Source organism: Xiphophorus maculatus, chromosome 6, assembly GCF_002775205.1.
Source record: "Xiphophorus maculatus strain JP 163 A chromosome 6, X_maculatus-5.0-male, whole genome shotgun sequence".
NCBI lineage: Eukaryota > Metazoa > Chordata > Actinopteri > Cyprinodontiformes > Poeciliidae > Xiphophorus > Xiphophorus maculatus.
In genome coordinates, this window is record NC_036448.1 from 2514461 (window position 1) to 2530242 (window position 15782).

Genomic DNA, 15782 nt, shown 5'->3' on the forward strand with positions numbered 1-15782 from the left:
AGTGAATTTCAGTATGAACATAGCCATAGTTACTTGATTGTGCTATAAAAAGGTACTATGTGTAAAACACAAAAAAATGCCCCTTTAAAGATTTCACATCACATCTGGAGGAGTAAAGCTTTCTTTTCTCCTTTCTATCCTTCCTCCAGCATCACCAACACCGTCTTTTCCTTCCCACATGTCCACCCTGACCTCTGCTTGGATGGATCAGGCCGCCCAAGAGGCCCGAACCTGCTCCCTGTATCTATGGAAACCACCGTGCACATCCCTAGAGGTAAGAGAACATTTCAGAATGTAGAGTGAAGTTTCACCAGATGCACAGAGAAAACACAACAAGTCCAACAATCACGATTCCAAGTCCAATTCTTTATTCTTAAAAGGAAATGAAACATTCCTCCCCGGCTGTTATGTTGCCGTCGCCTGCCAGAGAGGCGGCCTGTTCTGGCTCCGTGTGTGTGGGGGTGTGCATGCGTGTGTGTTGCTTGCATGGGGTTAACTGTGGGTGTAGGAACAGTGTCACGGTGCAAATCCCTTTTAGAGAGCTGAACAAGTTCCTCAGCATGGCTCAGAGTGTCGCATGACGGCGGCACCCTTCACACCAACTCACACACTTCATCCATTTGTCCTTCCCTGAAATCCTGCCATCTGCTCTTTGAGGCAGCTTATTAGGAGAACTTTCAATGATTTGAAATCCTTTATAAAAGAGAACTTTAAAGCTGGAGTATGTAACTTTTATAGAAAATATGTTACAATTTTATTAAAACTGTCAGTGTCATGAGACAAATAATCGGTGAAAAGATCGATCTCCTCCCGCTCCTCCTTGAGCTACTATTGCCGCCTGAATGATTGTACCAATCCTGAACAAAAGAGGAGGGTCTTAGCGCTGTCAATCAACCATGTGTACTCACTGCTGAAAGTGCTTATGGCGGAGAAACAACTTACGGTTACAGAAAAACTAACCGTAAAATGTCTGCTCTCAGTTCTTTACATAGATGAAAAGGCCATGGTAGCTAGCCTTAGCATTTACAACAGGCTCCGCCAGCTGCAACGTAGCAAAGAACAATGGAGGGGAGAGAGAGATGAGCAGCCACCGTGAATTACAGCTCTAAGACCCGCCTCCTGACTCTGATTGGTTGTTTCTAGTTGGCACTGAGAGAAGACAGAGGAGCATTGTCATGGTGACAGTTTTAACAAACATGCAAAAGTTACATACTGCACCTTTAAATCACATCAGTTGGACTTCAGCGTTTAGGTTTGAAATTTCCATAAATTAACCTTGAAGCTTTGCTAAAGTGGTACAATTGTCCGATCTTCGTAGGCTGGTTTTGCACTCATCCTCATTATCTAAGCGAACATTCCTGCATGTCAGCCACCTCAGCTGTGTGCATTGTTGCTTGCTACTATTATTAGTGGCGTGGAAGAGAGCAGGGAACCTCCCTGCATTTGTCTGTGCCTCAGCACAGAGTGGGCCTGGAGAAGGCGGCTGAGGAGCTGTTTACCCAGCCTTTGTGCCTCCATGTTTGCCCAGCAGGGAGTGCCGGGGCTCAAAGGCCCTAGCATGTGGTCCGTCTGTGGGTGGGTGCTCAGAGAAGAGAGAGCAGAGACGCATGGGACGAGCCATAAAGGTGGCCGGTGTGTGGCACTTTCCTGCTCCATTCGTCCATCCTTCAGGTTCCATGGCAAGTGTTGGGGTCAGAGGTCAAAATGTCTGCTCTCAGTTCTTTACATAGATGAAGAGTATCTTTTATATACCAAGGTGCAGAAGCATTTTCTTAGTTTGTAAATCTGAATCTTTAAGTTTTTCAAGAAATGAAGTATTCTCCAACAATCAAGGCAAGCTGGTACTTTCATTATTCTTCAGTTTTCCAATAAATTAGAATATTATTGAAAAGTCCCATTTCTTTCAGGATCCTTATCACTAAGTGAAACACATTACACAGATTAATTAAATGCAGATGGATGTTTGAAAGCCTTTATTTCTGTTAATTCTAATGATTTTCAGCTATTAAAAATTATATTTAAAATTAGCATATTGTATTGCACCAATTAAACAAAAACATTTTAAGTACATAACTGTGGGCTTATTGAAAAGTATGTTTAATATCTTATTAAAGATTGTCAACTTTCAAAATGTACTGTTTAAAAAAATTAATCTGAAAAGTGTGGCATGCATATGTAATAAATCCCACCGAGTCAATAATCTGTTGATCCGCTTTGTTTAGAATAAATCAGATTGAATGAAGACATAAGATTCTTAACTGGACTTTGATTAGACCATGCTAGCACATGAATGTCATCACCACTGTTTTGATTAAAACCAACATTACCCAAAGTTTATCTTCAAAGGTTTTTTCCTGACAGTTTGGATGTTTAATTGTCAGCGTGTCAGAATCAAGCGGTTGGTTAACTAAGCCATTTGGAACTGCGGTGTTGAAACAGGATCACATTTAAAATATTCACCACACCGACCCTGGAGGAGGCGAGCTGGGAAGTGTCTGTTGCTGAGACATTAGTCCTCTAATCATGGAAATGTTCTTCAGGTGATAGAAGGCCGACTTTGTAACTGTCTTTATGTGGCTCTGAAGGTTCAGGTCAGAGTTCATCACTACACCCAGGCCTGAAATAACACAGGGGAGACTTTATTTATTACTCATTAGGTGACTTTTGAAGGCACAAAGTTTCAGAATAAAAAGTATGCAACCGTTTCCCGGATTTATTGTAGAGAAGTTTCGCTTGCTGCTCCTTCTCGGAACTCCTCCTGAAGTGTGTTCCAAGTATCCAGAGACTGCCATCCGTTTGGGGCCTTGAGTCTGTCAGGAGTCTAAACGACCAGCTGAGAAAACAGTCAACAACAGATCCAGAGTGCTTAAAATTGATGCAGCAACGACCACCGTTCAGTCTGGAGGTTCCGCCTCAGCCCTGCATAATACACACAAACACACGCGCGCGCGCGCGTTAGATCCTTGGAATGTGCGCAGGGTCCATCCCGTACCGCGCTCATGCTGAAGCCTACGCGCTCAACATTTATCCAGATCGAGAGTATAAACAGTGATGGACAGATGCCTGTTGGCAGATTCTTGAACAGAAACGCTCCCTCACTGGTCCGTGTGACAGCTGCCCCCCCACACCCCTCCCTTCACCTCCCCCCACACCCCCGCTCCCAGCAGCAGGAACAAAAAGACATCTGAGACATGTGGATGGGGAGGAAAATTGAGAGCACTTTGTGAGGCCGCCACCACGCTCCGGTTTCATAAGGTCTCTGTCTGTCAGGCGAGGCGCGCTGTTTTTACGCATCGCATCCATTCCTATCCGCGCCGAGCTCTGCTGGGAGAAGACAGAGCGGCGGAGCGGTCTGTTTATTCACACCAGTTCAGAACTCTTTTTTTTTTTTTGGTTAATTTATTCATGTGTTTAATTATAGATGCGTGTCTTTCTACGCGCGTTCTTGGAGATGCGGGACAAGGGCTGCGTAAAAGGCGCGACATGGGCAGATCTCGGAGAATATTTTTTTGCGACCTTTTCAACTTCCCAGCTCAGATCGCCACCTGATGCGTAAACAGGAGAAACGGCGGACTTCAGAGTGATCCTGGCACAGCGGCACTCCGTACTCGGACACCTAGAAACCGATCCGAACTCTTTCCCAGACAAACACGCGGGGGCCATTATTAGAGCCGTGTTGTTATTTACTCATTAAGCTCTGTTAGAGGCAAGACCGAACAGGTTGCTGGAGGTAAAGAAAGAGGGAGCCTCGCCTGAAAAACTGGCTCCAATTCATCAAGCGATGGTGAGACGTGAGTCACCGGAGCGGCACAAGTAGATTGGGGGTAAACATTTTTTTCCTCTTCTGGCTGTTTGTCTGTCTGTCCTCCTACCTCCATGTCCAACTCGCGCTCTGCTGGATTGTTTACGCCGCCGCAAACAAACTCTGGAAAACTGAAGTTTATTGGATATAAACTTGGATAATCGTCCAAAATTCCCATCTCTGAGATTCTATTTCCTCTTGAAATGCAACTAGTGTTTGAAATCCTTTACATTAAAAAAAGAGGGAAAGAAACAGTGAAAGTTTCAGTAATGATGTACAATTGGTTTCTCTGGCTCTGTGTTCACTATCTACTCTCCCTTTCTCTCTCTCTCTCTGGGTGCTGAAACTCAACAGGCCAAAGAGGGAAAACCGCATTCTGGCCGCGCGCACCAAGGCGCAAGGAGGAGGCGCCTCTTCGGCTTTCTCGATGGATTCTTCCAGCCCGCTTCTGCCTCAGATGAGAAACGCTCTGCCGTGGACAGTAGCGAGCCGTGACGCCACGCTGTGAAAACATGACGCACCGCAGCGCGCGGAGAGCCGCAGCAGGCGCGAGCGGCTCTGTTCCTGCGCACCGGGAGCGGATTTCCCACGGGACAGCAGGTAAGGCTTTTTAAGCCACATCATGTAGCTGGTTAGCGGTGCGTTTTTGTGTGCGCAATTGTTGAATGTAGATCTGTGAAAACACTGAGCCGATTGTTTGATGTTTGACTTCCTTTCACTTCGGCGGCTTCTCTTGGCTGAAGCCGGGAAGGATCCCTGCACGCACCTGCCAGCTGTGTGGGACTGAGGGACACACTGACCTCCAGTCAGTTCGCTGTTAATGGAATGCAGTTTTTGTGCTCGGTTTGCATGAATTCTAGAAAGAAATGTTTACAAGGTGCGAGTGTGAGGGCTGTGAATTGTGGGAAAGTATAAATCAAAGTGTGTGTGTGTGTGTGTGGGGGGGGGGGGAGTTTGTGTTCTGTGGTAGGCTGCAAATCCACGAATCAAAGTGTTGCTAATACACACATAGGTGGGATCAGAGACAGATTAGGCGTTTTTAATGCTCTGGCTTTAGCTAACCAGGGGCAGGGATGCTGCCTGGGGATGTTTAGGATCATGTTGTCATTATCTCAGCTCCAGGTTCTGTCTAACCCAGAACACACCAGATTTATCTGCGTCAACATGGTAAAGGAATTAGATGATGCCTCCCTGAGTCACATACTTACAGATGAACTTTCATACTTGTTCCCTGACTCAGTGACCTGCTGACTCATTCGGTCATGTACATACACACTGTCACTCAGACACACATACACACAGAACGTGACAGACCTCTTTCTTCTTTGTGTCTTAACGCTGCGGTGCTTTTCAAACATGCCTCTATCATTTAAGCTGCTTCACATTTTGTCTTGTTACAAACACAAAGTGTAGGCAACTGAGCAACAGAGCATAAATTCATAACTGTGTATCGGAAAAAGAGGCGTTGTCAAAGTGTTTGTTTTTTTTATAGAAATCTGAATTGTGTGACGGGCTTTTTTTTTAGCCCCCTTTACTTTGATATTGCGTAATGAGATCCAGTTCAACTGACTGATTTCAGAAGTCGAATTATCATTATTAAATAGAATCCTCCTGTGAGTGATTTAGGTTCAGAACACACCGGATCCGTTTCAGTGTCCGATTTGACAGAAAATCAGGTCAGATGATGCGCAGCAAACAGAAAACATTAAAGTCGGTGGAGCCTAGCAGATTGCTCACGATTCCCTACGACTGTCCGATCAAGATACACCTGAGGTTCGCTTTGTTCAGAGAGATGCAGCAGTGAGGGAAATGTCACGAGTGAGTCAGGAAGTGAGCTGAAGTAAAACAAAAACACATCCGCTTCGGGGGGAAAATACAAACTAAAATATTTTACTTTCACAAAAATTAAGTACACTTTTCCAGAAGTACAGAAAAAAAAATGTAAAGGTGAAACAGTGTTGTTAACAAGACATAGATGACAATTTGAACTTAGGCCGAGAAACAAAAGAATTAGTCCAATTCTTAGGTGGGAGAGTCTGCTGCCAGTACCAACTATCAGTTTGACTAATTCTGACTTTTAAGGAAGAGTGATGAAAAGAGAGGCAGTGTTGAAGTCCACCCAAAATAAGTTCTGTTTAAAGTTTACTTCAAGCCATGTAGGGGATACACACAGCACATGTGGAAGAAGCCGTTCTGGTCAGAAGAGACCAAAAATTATTTTAAATTGTCTTTTATTCTATCTGAGCTGGAAAAGTAGCTCAGACTCCATCATGCTTGTCTTCAGCAGGAACAGGGAAGCTGATGGAAATCTGCTCCATCCATTCCGCTTTGCTTCGTCTCTACCAGTTTCTTACTCAGCAGGTTGGAAGAAAACCAGCAAATGAATGTTCTGCCTCCAATCTGATTGCGAACTGGGCAAAGAAAAAATATCAAAGTATTCAGTCTGTAGGTGTTCAAGGTTTCCCCCAGAAAAGCTGGCGTTCAAAAAGTTAGAGACAAAAAGTTGTACTGACAGAAAACACATCTCAGTTCTCAAACTCTATTCACGACAGTTTTGGAAAATTATGCATCATTTCTGTCCACTTCACAGTGATACGTTACTTTGAGGACATCCAATCCAATCACATTAGAAAATACTGGCGTTCTTAATTACGAGACAGAAAACAATCCAGGGGTCTGAATACTTTAGCATCAGCTGAGGCATGTCGCACATTCTTCACTGAACGTCCGTGAAATGCATTCAAGCCTGAAGTAAAAATGCTGTTGTTTTCCTTGGTGCTGCAGCCTGTTCCCATGCTAAACAAGAGGACATGCTCCTTGCTTGGGGCATCTCACACCACCCCGTCACGCCGCTGCAGCCTTTACTTCCTCCAATCACAGGTCACAGGGTCAGCGGCCCCGCTGAGGGTCAGGTACAGCAGGCTGGCGTGTTCTCTTTACCACCCGCCTGCTGATGTGTGGTCTGGTTTGTTTTAACTGGCATGTGGCTTTAGTAGAGTTAGCGGTGCTGTTATTTGCCGTTATGGGTTTAACTCTTTGTTGCTCAGTTGCTGGTCAGAGTCACAGAAAGTGGCTTCAACTGCAGAGATTAGTTCTTCTTAAAAGCAGCTGGCAGCTCTGTGGTTGTGATGAAGCTGTTTCTGGCATCTAGCCTGATCATTTTAATCCAAACTCTAAAGGATTCATCTGAATTCAACGCACAAAATTCAGAGATACTTTTGTATTAAAGATGTATTAACTACCAAAGTTTTAAAAGTCAGATGCACCGATTGCAATCTTCTGGCTGATCACCAATGATAATAAGAAGTCAGATCTGCCAGTACTGATTTTTCTTTTTGTATAAAAAGTCACTAAACATGGCAAGAAAGTTTCTAAGTTGGCAACAGTGTGGTCACTATTGTTAACCCTGGTGCAGACGTGGGTCAGTCATCTCTCACTCTCACTGCAGAGCAGATTTTCAGACCTCTGTGTTGGTCGATAAGATCAGTTTCACATTTATCGGATGTTCTCCAATCTTCTGAAATTTGACAAAATGCCACTAGTTTATTGACTGGTCGGATTTCTCGGTGCACCGCTCTTTAAAAGGTTCTGGTTCTCAGTCAAAGAAATGTTTCACCAGAGTATTCTTCAGTTGTATGAACAGAGAAGAGCAGTGCTGCCCCTTCCCCACCTGTTGCTACACACTGCCGGTAAGCTAACCAAAAACATGCTCCTAAACTTTGTGACACAGAGTTACTTTTTAATTCAGCCATTTCAGTCACAAAGAACAGACGATCATGAACTAAAAGAGCTCCACTCATCGGTGTTATTACTGCAAGCTGACTTCCTAAACAGACCGCCTGACTGTTGTCATAATATTTAGCAGGTGATTATTTCATATTTTTTGCTTAAGTCTATTTTTAAATTCAGAATAAACAGAAAAAATATTACATATTATATGTAATTTTGCATGTAGTAATAGTAACACATTATATTTTAACTGCAGCTTGCATTCAGACTTAATGCAACAAAACAGAAAATTACAATTTATTAAGAAAATAGGAAAAAAAGTCTTTAATTATGTTTTTTGACACACTACTTTTGAAATATTCCCTGTTCTCTTCCCCTACAAAGGAAATAATCTTTAGTACTAAACAAAATCTGAAATTTCTGTCATACAAATGTTTCCATCATAGATAAACAATGATAATTTGGATGTTTTTATGTCAGAATACAAGTGATGGCAGGTCATAGTAAAAACACTATAAATTGTACAATATGACTAACGTAGGAAAAAGAATAATTATACAGATAAAAATGTATAATTATAAATGTTTCTTCTATTTACCATTTCAGAACATAGTTATTTTTACAAATAGTGTGATTACAAGCTTTTAAAAGGCAGAACATATTAACCAACACATCATGTGTAGCTGAAAGCTGCTGATATGCATTAGCTTAGCTTCATTATGAACTGAGGACAACCTGAAAACATTTCCTCCCTGTCTTGCATCTCCTGCTGCTGGCGGGATCACAGAGATTCCCGGGTTCTGCATAAGGGAGCATGAACACTTGTTTCTTGTTCACAGTCATCAGTTGTGTAAATATTTTTCACGTTTGGTGGTTTCCATTCAGAACCAAGATCATATTGTGCTTCCAGCTTCGTGGCTATTTTTGTTAATTAGCTTCCTACTGAGCGACAGACATGGTTTCAATTTGGACATGATGCATTGACCTCGTTAACATTTAACTTCACGTAAAGCCTTTTGCCCTATAGCCCCGGTTGAAACATACTTTATGTGCAAATTTAGACAGTTTATCTCTCATAATGTCATATAATTCACACACACAGCTGAAAATCTGTAAGTGGCACAAGTAATCAGTCGTGCAAAAGCAACAAAGTCAAAATCAAAACTAGTTCCAGAGTTAAAAGGAAACACATTATGCAAGGTATTATTAACTTAATGTACTGGTAGAAAAAAGTGAAAGTACAAGTTGTACAGTTTGATCTGACAGTAAGATCCCTCATGGACATGATGAGGATCAGTCAGGAATTCATATTTATTTTAGAAAAGGCAGTTTTTCAACAGGAATCATATTTTCCTATCATGTATTCTGTGTCAATTTGCAGTTTTACACCAAATATATCCAGATTTTAGCCCAGCTGTTAGCAAAAATTATGCATGTGGTTTAAAAAATAATTTCAGCATATAATTTACACCACAGTTCACCTCACAATGCTCAATTATTTGGGTATTAAACTTGTAAGTAATGAAGAACCTTTAAAGGGGACACAAATCCCAGCAGTGCTACATGGAACCCAGTTTGAAAACTCGATAATTAGCAGTACGGATTTTAGTATCCAAATTTATCCAGATTCATGATGTGTATGTTGAGTTCAACTGCAGTAGTAGGAACTAGGGATGAAACATGGGATCCTTCCCAGAATAAAGCAAATAGTTGTGATCTGGATTATGAGCTATTATGAAAACAATAAATTGCAAACCTCAAAAACAGTGTGGTAAACTTTTTGCTACTTCTGTTTCAACTACATTTTCCACAGTTGATTCAAGGTATGGACATTTATCATGTAATTTATCTTAAAAAAATTTTTAAATCTTGTTAAGAATTGTACTTACTGTAATGGCAATGAATTCCCTCTACTGATGTCTGAAGCCCCCCAAAACCTAAGTACTGACAGGATTATTACTTTTACTTTTATTTCTACAGTTGGTTCCATCAGCAAAAAAGTCTATAAATTCAAAAATAGGATTAAATGCAGTTATGGTGTGATAAAAGCCAATTTCAAACTGAGATTTTTTTTGTGTTTGTTGGGTTTTGACTGCAGTGGCATCTAGTCATAGGTACACAGTTACCTAAAAAACAGCAAAACATTTTCCCTTTCATCATTATTGCAATAAATACCAAAAATAATCATGAGTCCAAGACATAATTGGTCGGTTGTCAAATAGGTTTAAATAGATGATTGAATACAATTACTGTGTTCTGTTTAGCAGTAAAGTTACTCTATTTTAAACGCTTTGCTGAAGTTAACTCTGAATCTGGATAGATTTGTTTTGAGCAGTTTTGTTTGTGACGCTCTTACACACTCCAATGATTATACTTTTATCATCCCTCATCTTGCTTAGCTTGATTTTATCCATAAAAACATGTCAATATCATTCTAATACCGAAGAGCTACTCTGAAGCTGATAATAAGGAAGAGAAGGTTAACAGCTAAACACATTGCCAGGACTGGGTGTGTCTAAATTCAAGGCCTCCAACATTGGAAGGTCGCCTCCAAAGGCCGATTACGTCACTGCCATGCTGTGAAAGCTGTCCAAATTCAAAAACAACTCCAAATGCGTCCTTCCTTTTCCCCATGTTTGAATGAACAGGTCTGGTGTGGCCTTTGCAGCCCACTCTACCCCAACATTCAAGTTTGGTCAGACTGAATATTTTTGATATAACTTTGGCAGACAAAGGGAAAGAGGATATAATATAGGCTGCTAGTAGCCTGGTGGTGCAACAATTAAAATTTTAATGCGATTTTGTTGTTAGGCTTTAGTTATTTGCATAGACATGTTTTTAATGTCATTTCTGAAAAAGTAAATTTAGGATTAAATAAGTAATAAAAAAAACCTCATGGATTATTTCATTATCCATTTTTACCATTGTTGTGTTTAGAGCCGCCATTGTTGCAAGACAACAGGACATGCGCTGAGATAGAGGAAAGCTGCATCGCCCACTTTCACAGCCGCTCACTTCAGTATCTGGGGATGAAGGACCCGCCCTGTGTTGACTGAGTAGGCTGGCCCCTGAATCTCGACACATTCAGTGGTTAGCCAGCTAGCATCAGCTGAATGGTACACTGTTAGCACTATTATCTGTTAGCATAAAGTGTTTCTACTTCAAGCTGTACGCCAGTATGTGAATGGTTATCAAGATCATAAAGCACATTTATTCATACAATGCTCACTTATTAAACTTCCCAAGGTTGTTTCTTCTTTTCTTAGTGAAACGTTTAGCTAGGTATAATCTAGTCTCTGTTGCTATAAATCCATTTGGGCCCAGGAAAGTGCCAAGTCTTTGGCACACAAACGTCCAAACAGAAGGAACTTGAAACCAAAACACTAAAAGTATACTGATTGCTTAGAGGCATTAGACTATACAACACCATTTTAAAAAATCCTCCAGTCAACAGATTAATGTGTTTGGTTCATTCCACAGCCAAACTGATGCCATAGAACATTCAACAAATTAAAGTTGGGCAACGTCTCTGCAGATTAATGGAAATGTGTCAGTAAAAGATGGATGCGTGCGTCGTGTTGGGAGCCTTGTCTTTGGCTGTGTCTCAACTTCAGTGTGTAACGTTAGTCTGGCTGTTTTGCCCCACCATTAATGGAGAGCACTTAGTGAGAGAGATTGATTATGCAACCTGAAGTGCCACAGGGCAACTTCAATCTGGAAGTGCTTAGAGTACACAGCCAACCACAGTGATTCCTGCAGGGCAAATTGTAGGAGGCATGATCTGACAAAAAGGAATTTCAATTTGTTAGCTGTATTCCTTCAGACAAATGCTTCCCATGGTACTTCTGTTTTCTGCCCCTTGCTTTGCAGCAGTGGACAGTCTTTTTGCAAAATCATGAGAGAAAAACTTTCTGCCTGTAATCTTGAGTTGTTGTGTTGATGTTGGGCTCTTTTCTTAAAGTTCAAACAGCTTAAATTGTTAAGAACAAAGCAGCAGTTAATTCTTTCAGGGTTGCTGATGAAACATGTCGCTTAGTTCTGACCTTATCATGAAATCGGCCTCTTTAAAACAATTTTTTTCTTTAAAATACAGAAGAATGTTAACTGGCTGGGTACCGCTCGTGTTTTCAGAGGGCTTTTCGATACAACGAGCTGTATTCTTCTGAAATTAGCAGGTCACGTTCATTAATCATAGTGTTTGAGGGCCGCTTTGAACTATCAGGCTCAGGTCATTAAACTGAGCCTGTCTGGGGCACGAGCGGGCGACACGGAAACTCTCTGGGTTCGGCCAGACGCAAGACACACTCATAACGATCTGGATGTGTGAGTGTCTGACTTATGCCCACTTCTCAAAGCACAGTCTCAGGTTCAGTGTGGGATTAATTTGGAGAAATAATAACACAAGTTGGGAGCAAGAAGAGGTTGAAATGGGGAGCGAGGGAGGGGTGCTCGTGTGAGAGGGGATTTCAGTGCATGTGCGGTTTTCCTGAGACAGTTTTACTGGATATATGACTTTTACTCTGTGCATTTGGCAAGAAAATCCTGTGACAACGGTATGGTTGTTTTTTGTTGTTTTTTTCTGTTCGTTCCCTCTTTATCCTTATCCGTTCTCCCCTGGTGCTCCTCTCTTCCAACCACCGGAAAGTGAAATCCTACCCTGTGATCATTGGTCCAACATAGCTAAAATGTGTTCCCATTTAAGGTGAGGCTCACCCAAGCGCTCTCTGTGTGGCTTCCTCTTAAACCAACTTAATCAGGCAGGAATTTGGGTTATTAGGGTCATGGACACTGGGAAACACTGTGAGCGGGAAGCAAAGTGCAGAGAAGTGAGACGGTGAGGACACAGATGTGTCGCATCAGAAGGCTTTCTGAATCACAGTGTTCATGGGAAAATGGACTCTGCCAGGTGGACGACGATGTCCCGTTTAATTTACCTGAGTGGGTCACAAGACCCTTGTGAGTCTGCCGGACTGTGGATTTCTGGGTTGTTAATTAGAGCTAACAGTACTTGAACTAAACTTTCCAGTGACCCTCCTCAGTAATGCTGAAGTGGAAAATCCAAACACTCCTAAGCCTGAATTCTGGCTCCCTCTCTTTGTTTGGGGAGTTTGCAGATTTTCAGAAAGTACAAAAACAGAAAGGTTCAAAACCTCTGCCAGAGTCTTGACAGAGAATTGTTCAGGACAAACTGCAAACCATGAGGGCAAGTTTATTTTTTTTCCGCCCATATCTCTTCAGTCTTCCAAATATTGGAACAATAATATTTTTTAATATCCATGAAGGGTTTCAATGCAGTTTGGAATAAGTTTGGATAAGCACAGAAACATTAAATATTGGTATGGAAAAATACTCTAGTTTTTAGACTCTAATTCATATTGTATTACCTGCTTTAAAGAATTTAAATTGGATACATTTAAATGATATAGATTTTGAATTAGAGTTGTGTTTTCTTGATTAGTGAAATTTGAGGTAATGTGAATGTATTTAAAGTTTCACAATATTGTAAAAAAAACTGCTGGAAAATGTTGAAAATCAGTCTGAAAAAAGAACAAAATAGAGCAGTTACAGGAACCATGAGCATGCTGAACGATGTTATCTTTGTTTTCATTTAACAATATTTATCGTAGAGTGTGAATATACAGCATTATGCAATGAGATACATGTTATCAGAGCTTCATAATTAATTAGGATTATGTTAATTGGGCTCTCCATTGAATTGTGTCCCTTCTGTTTTTGTTATTTAGATCTTCGTCAAATGGTTTAACTAAAAACTCACAAAAAGCTCAAAAACTGGAAAGCAGAAAAAATCTTGAAAGTTCAGATTTGGGTTTCAAATAGAACTGAGAAAGCATAATTATCAAAAAAATATTATCTGTAGTATACTACCCTCTTAACATTTTCACTTTGAAAAAACAGGGATTTGTTTTTCAGTCAACAGCCGATCAGAAATTTTAAGAGTAAACTCGCCATCATCGACATTTGTCTCTGATTTACAAATTTTATCTTCTATATTTTTTTATGAAATACTACTTTTTATCTTACAGTGCAGCAGTGCCTGATCTATATGTTGTCTTTTAATGACGCTGATGTTTAAAAATATTTAACATGGCCCGTGTGTGCATATTGTTTTGAGTTTAGTCACAGTGTTTGTGACATCTGCTTTGATGCATAAATGGGAATAATTTTTTGTTACACTTAATTATTGAGTTAAACGGTTTCATAGCTTTTATGTTACTTATCAACTATGGATGCTCAAATGAAGCCAAGGTTCATCCATTCAGATTACGTCTACTTCTGGGTTGTTTTTAATAAAACACATCCCCTTTTCTCTCAACCAGGCACTAGATAGCTATTAGCTGAAAAAACTAATTTTCTTATTATCATGAACATGATGTAGGTAACATATTGACTGGTCATAATTTCTTAACAGAACCCTTTTACAATAAAACCCAACTTTTTTGCTCTCCTCTTTCTCCATAAGGAGTTTTTGGTTAATGAGCAGGAAAAATTTTCTATTTGTCAGATAGACCACAGTGTTTGTGGTTAAAAAAAAAAGAAAAGAAAAAGTAGCTGGAATTATCTTAAAATGAGATTTGTGAAGGTATGTACTGAACCAGAACTGTAAATATGTAGCCCCTTTGATCCAAAAGAGTAAAAAAAAAGCTTCAGCTAAGTAAATATCAATGTGGAACGGAAGGAAACTGAGGAATCTGATGGCATGTCACGACAAACTGGACTTAGATTGGGAATGGATTTTTTTCTCATCATTCATCGAGTTAAACACACTAAATTAAGATTTCCTGCAAAAGTCAAATGTCATATGCATTATTTTGGTAATTTAGTTATTTTTAAGCTTAGGCAATTATAGATTTACCTCTAAATATATTACAGTTCCACCCCTTGGTTTGCTTTGTTCCTACTCATTTCTAATAAACCCCTTTGATATTTTTTAAATTGACCCTAGAGATGATTGATTTGAATGATATTAAATCTGCAAAACAAAATTTGGGTATTGTTTTCCTTTCAGATCAGTTGGTGAATAACTCTGAACCAGTTCAGCCAAGCAATGCTGACAGATTGAAGACAGTGGCTTAAGATGAGAGAGGAGCCCTGGGGAAGGGTTGCTTGTGTGTCGACCAATAACAGTAACAGCAATGTGAAAAATTTACCAAACAAGTAGTGATTACGAAGGTATGTGGGAGAACAAAAACATGTGAAAGCAAAGGGAAGAACCTGATTTGACTATCTGGGACATAACATAATGTCTGAAACATGCCGACAACTAAAATAACATCACGCTTTTTGAAATAGGTCTAAAATGTAAACTTGTAACCAAAAGCTTCCATAAATCCATTCATTTTCTTCTCCTGCCTAACAATAAGCAGTCTTGCTGAGGTTTTGGAGGCCGTCCAGCTGAGAAATGTCTGCAGAGTCCAGCAGTGTTTCTGCAGGTTTCTCTCCTATATGCATGCAGTGGTGAAACTTCAGCTCTCTGCTTCACTTTTCCAACATGTGGGGTCACTAGTGGCGTTAGGTGGTTCGGGTGGTTGGCATGGTGACAGCTTTTCCCTGCTCTTTCTTCTTTAATAAAGCCATCAGAGGTGCAGCTCACAGCTGCTCACGGCCCACAAAAACATATTTTATCGCGTTCTCACCGTGACCCACTGATCTCAGGACCTTGTCAACTGCAGTAACTTTTCTTTGGCAGCCCTAACCTAAACGTGTAAGGGCAGCAGTCCAGGCCTGTTACACTTCAAACACATTGTTCTCCACTGAAAGTGCTTCATTTATCCCACCAAAGAACCATTAGACACGTTTCGTTAGAGCTCCGCTCCTTTGTTCAGAAAGAAAGCTGCAGGGTCAGCGTAGGAAATAACGTTTCTCTAAGATTTACTCCTGGGCATCCAAAAAGTTTTCCTGTCTTTCTAATGAGAAACAGATTAGTGTTTAAAAAATCCTCACAAAAAAAGTTTAAAGACATTACTTGTTTTCCCAGAATATGAGCCTTCTTAACTCAGTTCATACAAGTTATCAACAAAATGATGCTGCTGTAATTTTAGCTTTATGTCCATGTTTTATTGTTCTGCTCTTCTTATTGGTATCAGAAATAGTAACAATGTCTGTAGGTTCCAGTACATGGCCAGGGCTGTTAACATACCCTGCAAGTAAAATGCTATGCTAGCTTCACTCAGAAAGTGGGAATGTTTATTTTTGTTCTTTCCTATTGTTTTTGCTTTTGTTAGCTGAAGGT

The 15782-nt window shown here is 40.6% G+C and overlaps 1 protein-coding gene across 2 annotated transcripts in view; it reads left to right on the plus strand.

Moving 5' to 3' along the window:
• Positions 1 to 3172: 3172 nt before the first annotated feature.
• Positions 3173 to 15782, plus strand: part of LOC111608808 — a 37022-nt gene continuing 24412 nt past the window's right edge. Inside the window, exons 1-2 of one of the 2 annotated variants that reach the window (XM_023334954.1) lie at positions 3173 to 3824; positions 4157 to 4402. In XM_023334954.1, coding sequence (XP_023190722.1) covers positions 4315 to 4402 — 88 coding nt within the window. In that variant the 5' untranslated portion in view covers positions 3173 to 3824; positions 4157 to 4314. Of the gene's footprint in view, positions 4403 to 15782 lie in introns of both variants that reach the window. The other variant, XM_023334955.1, reaches the window with a different exon arrangement.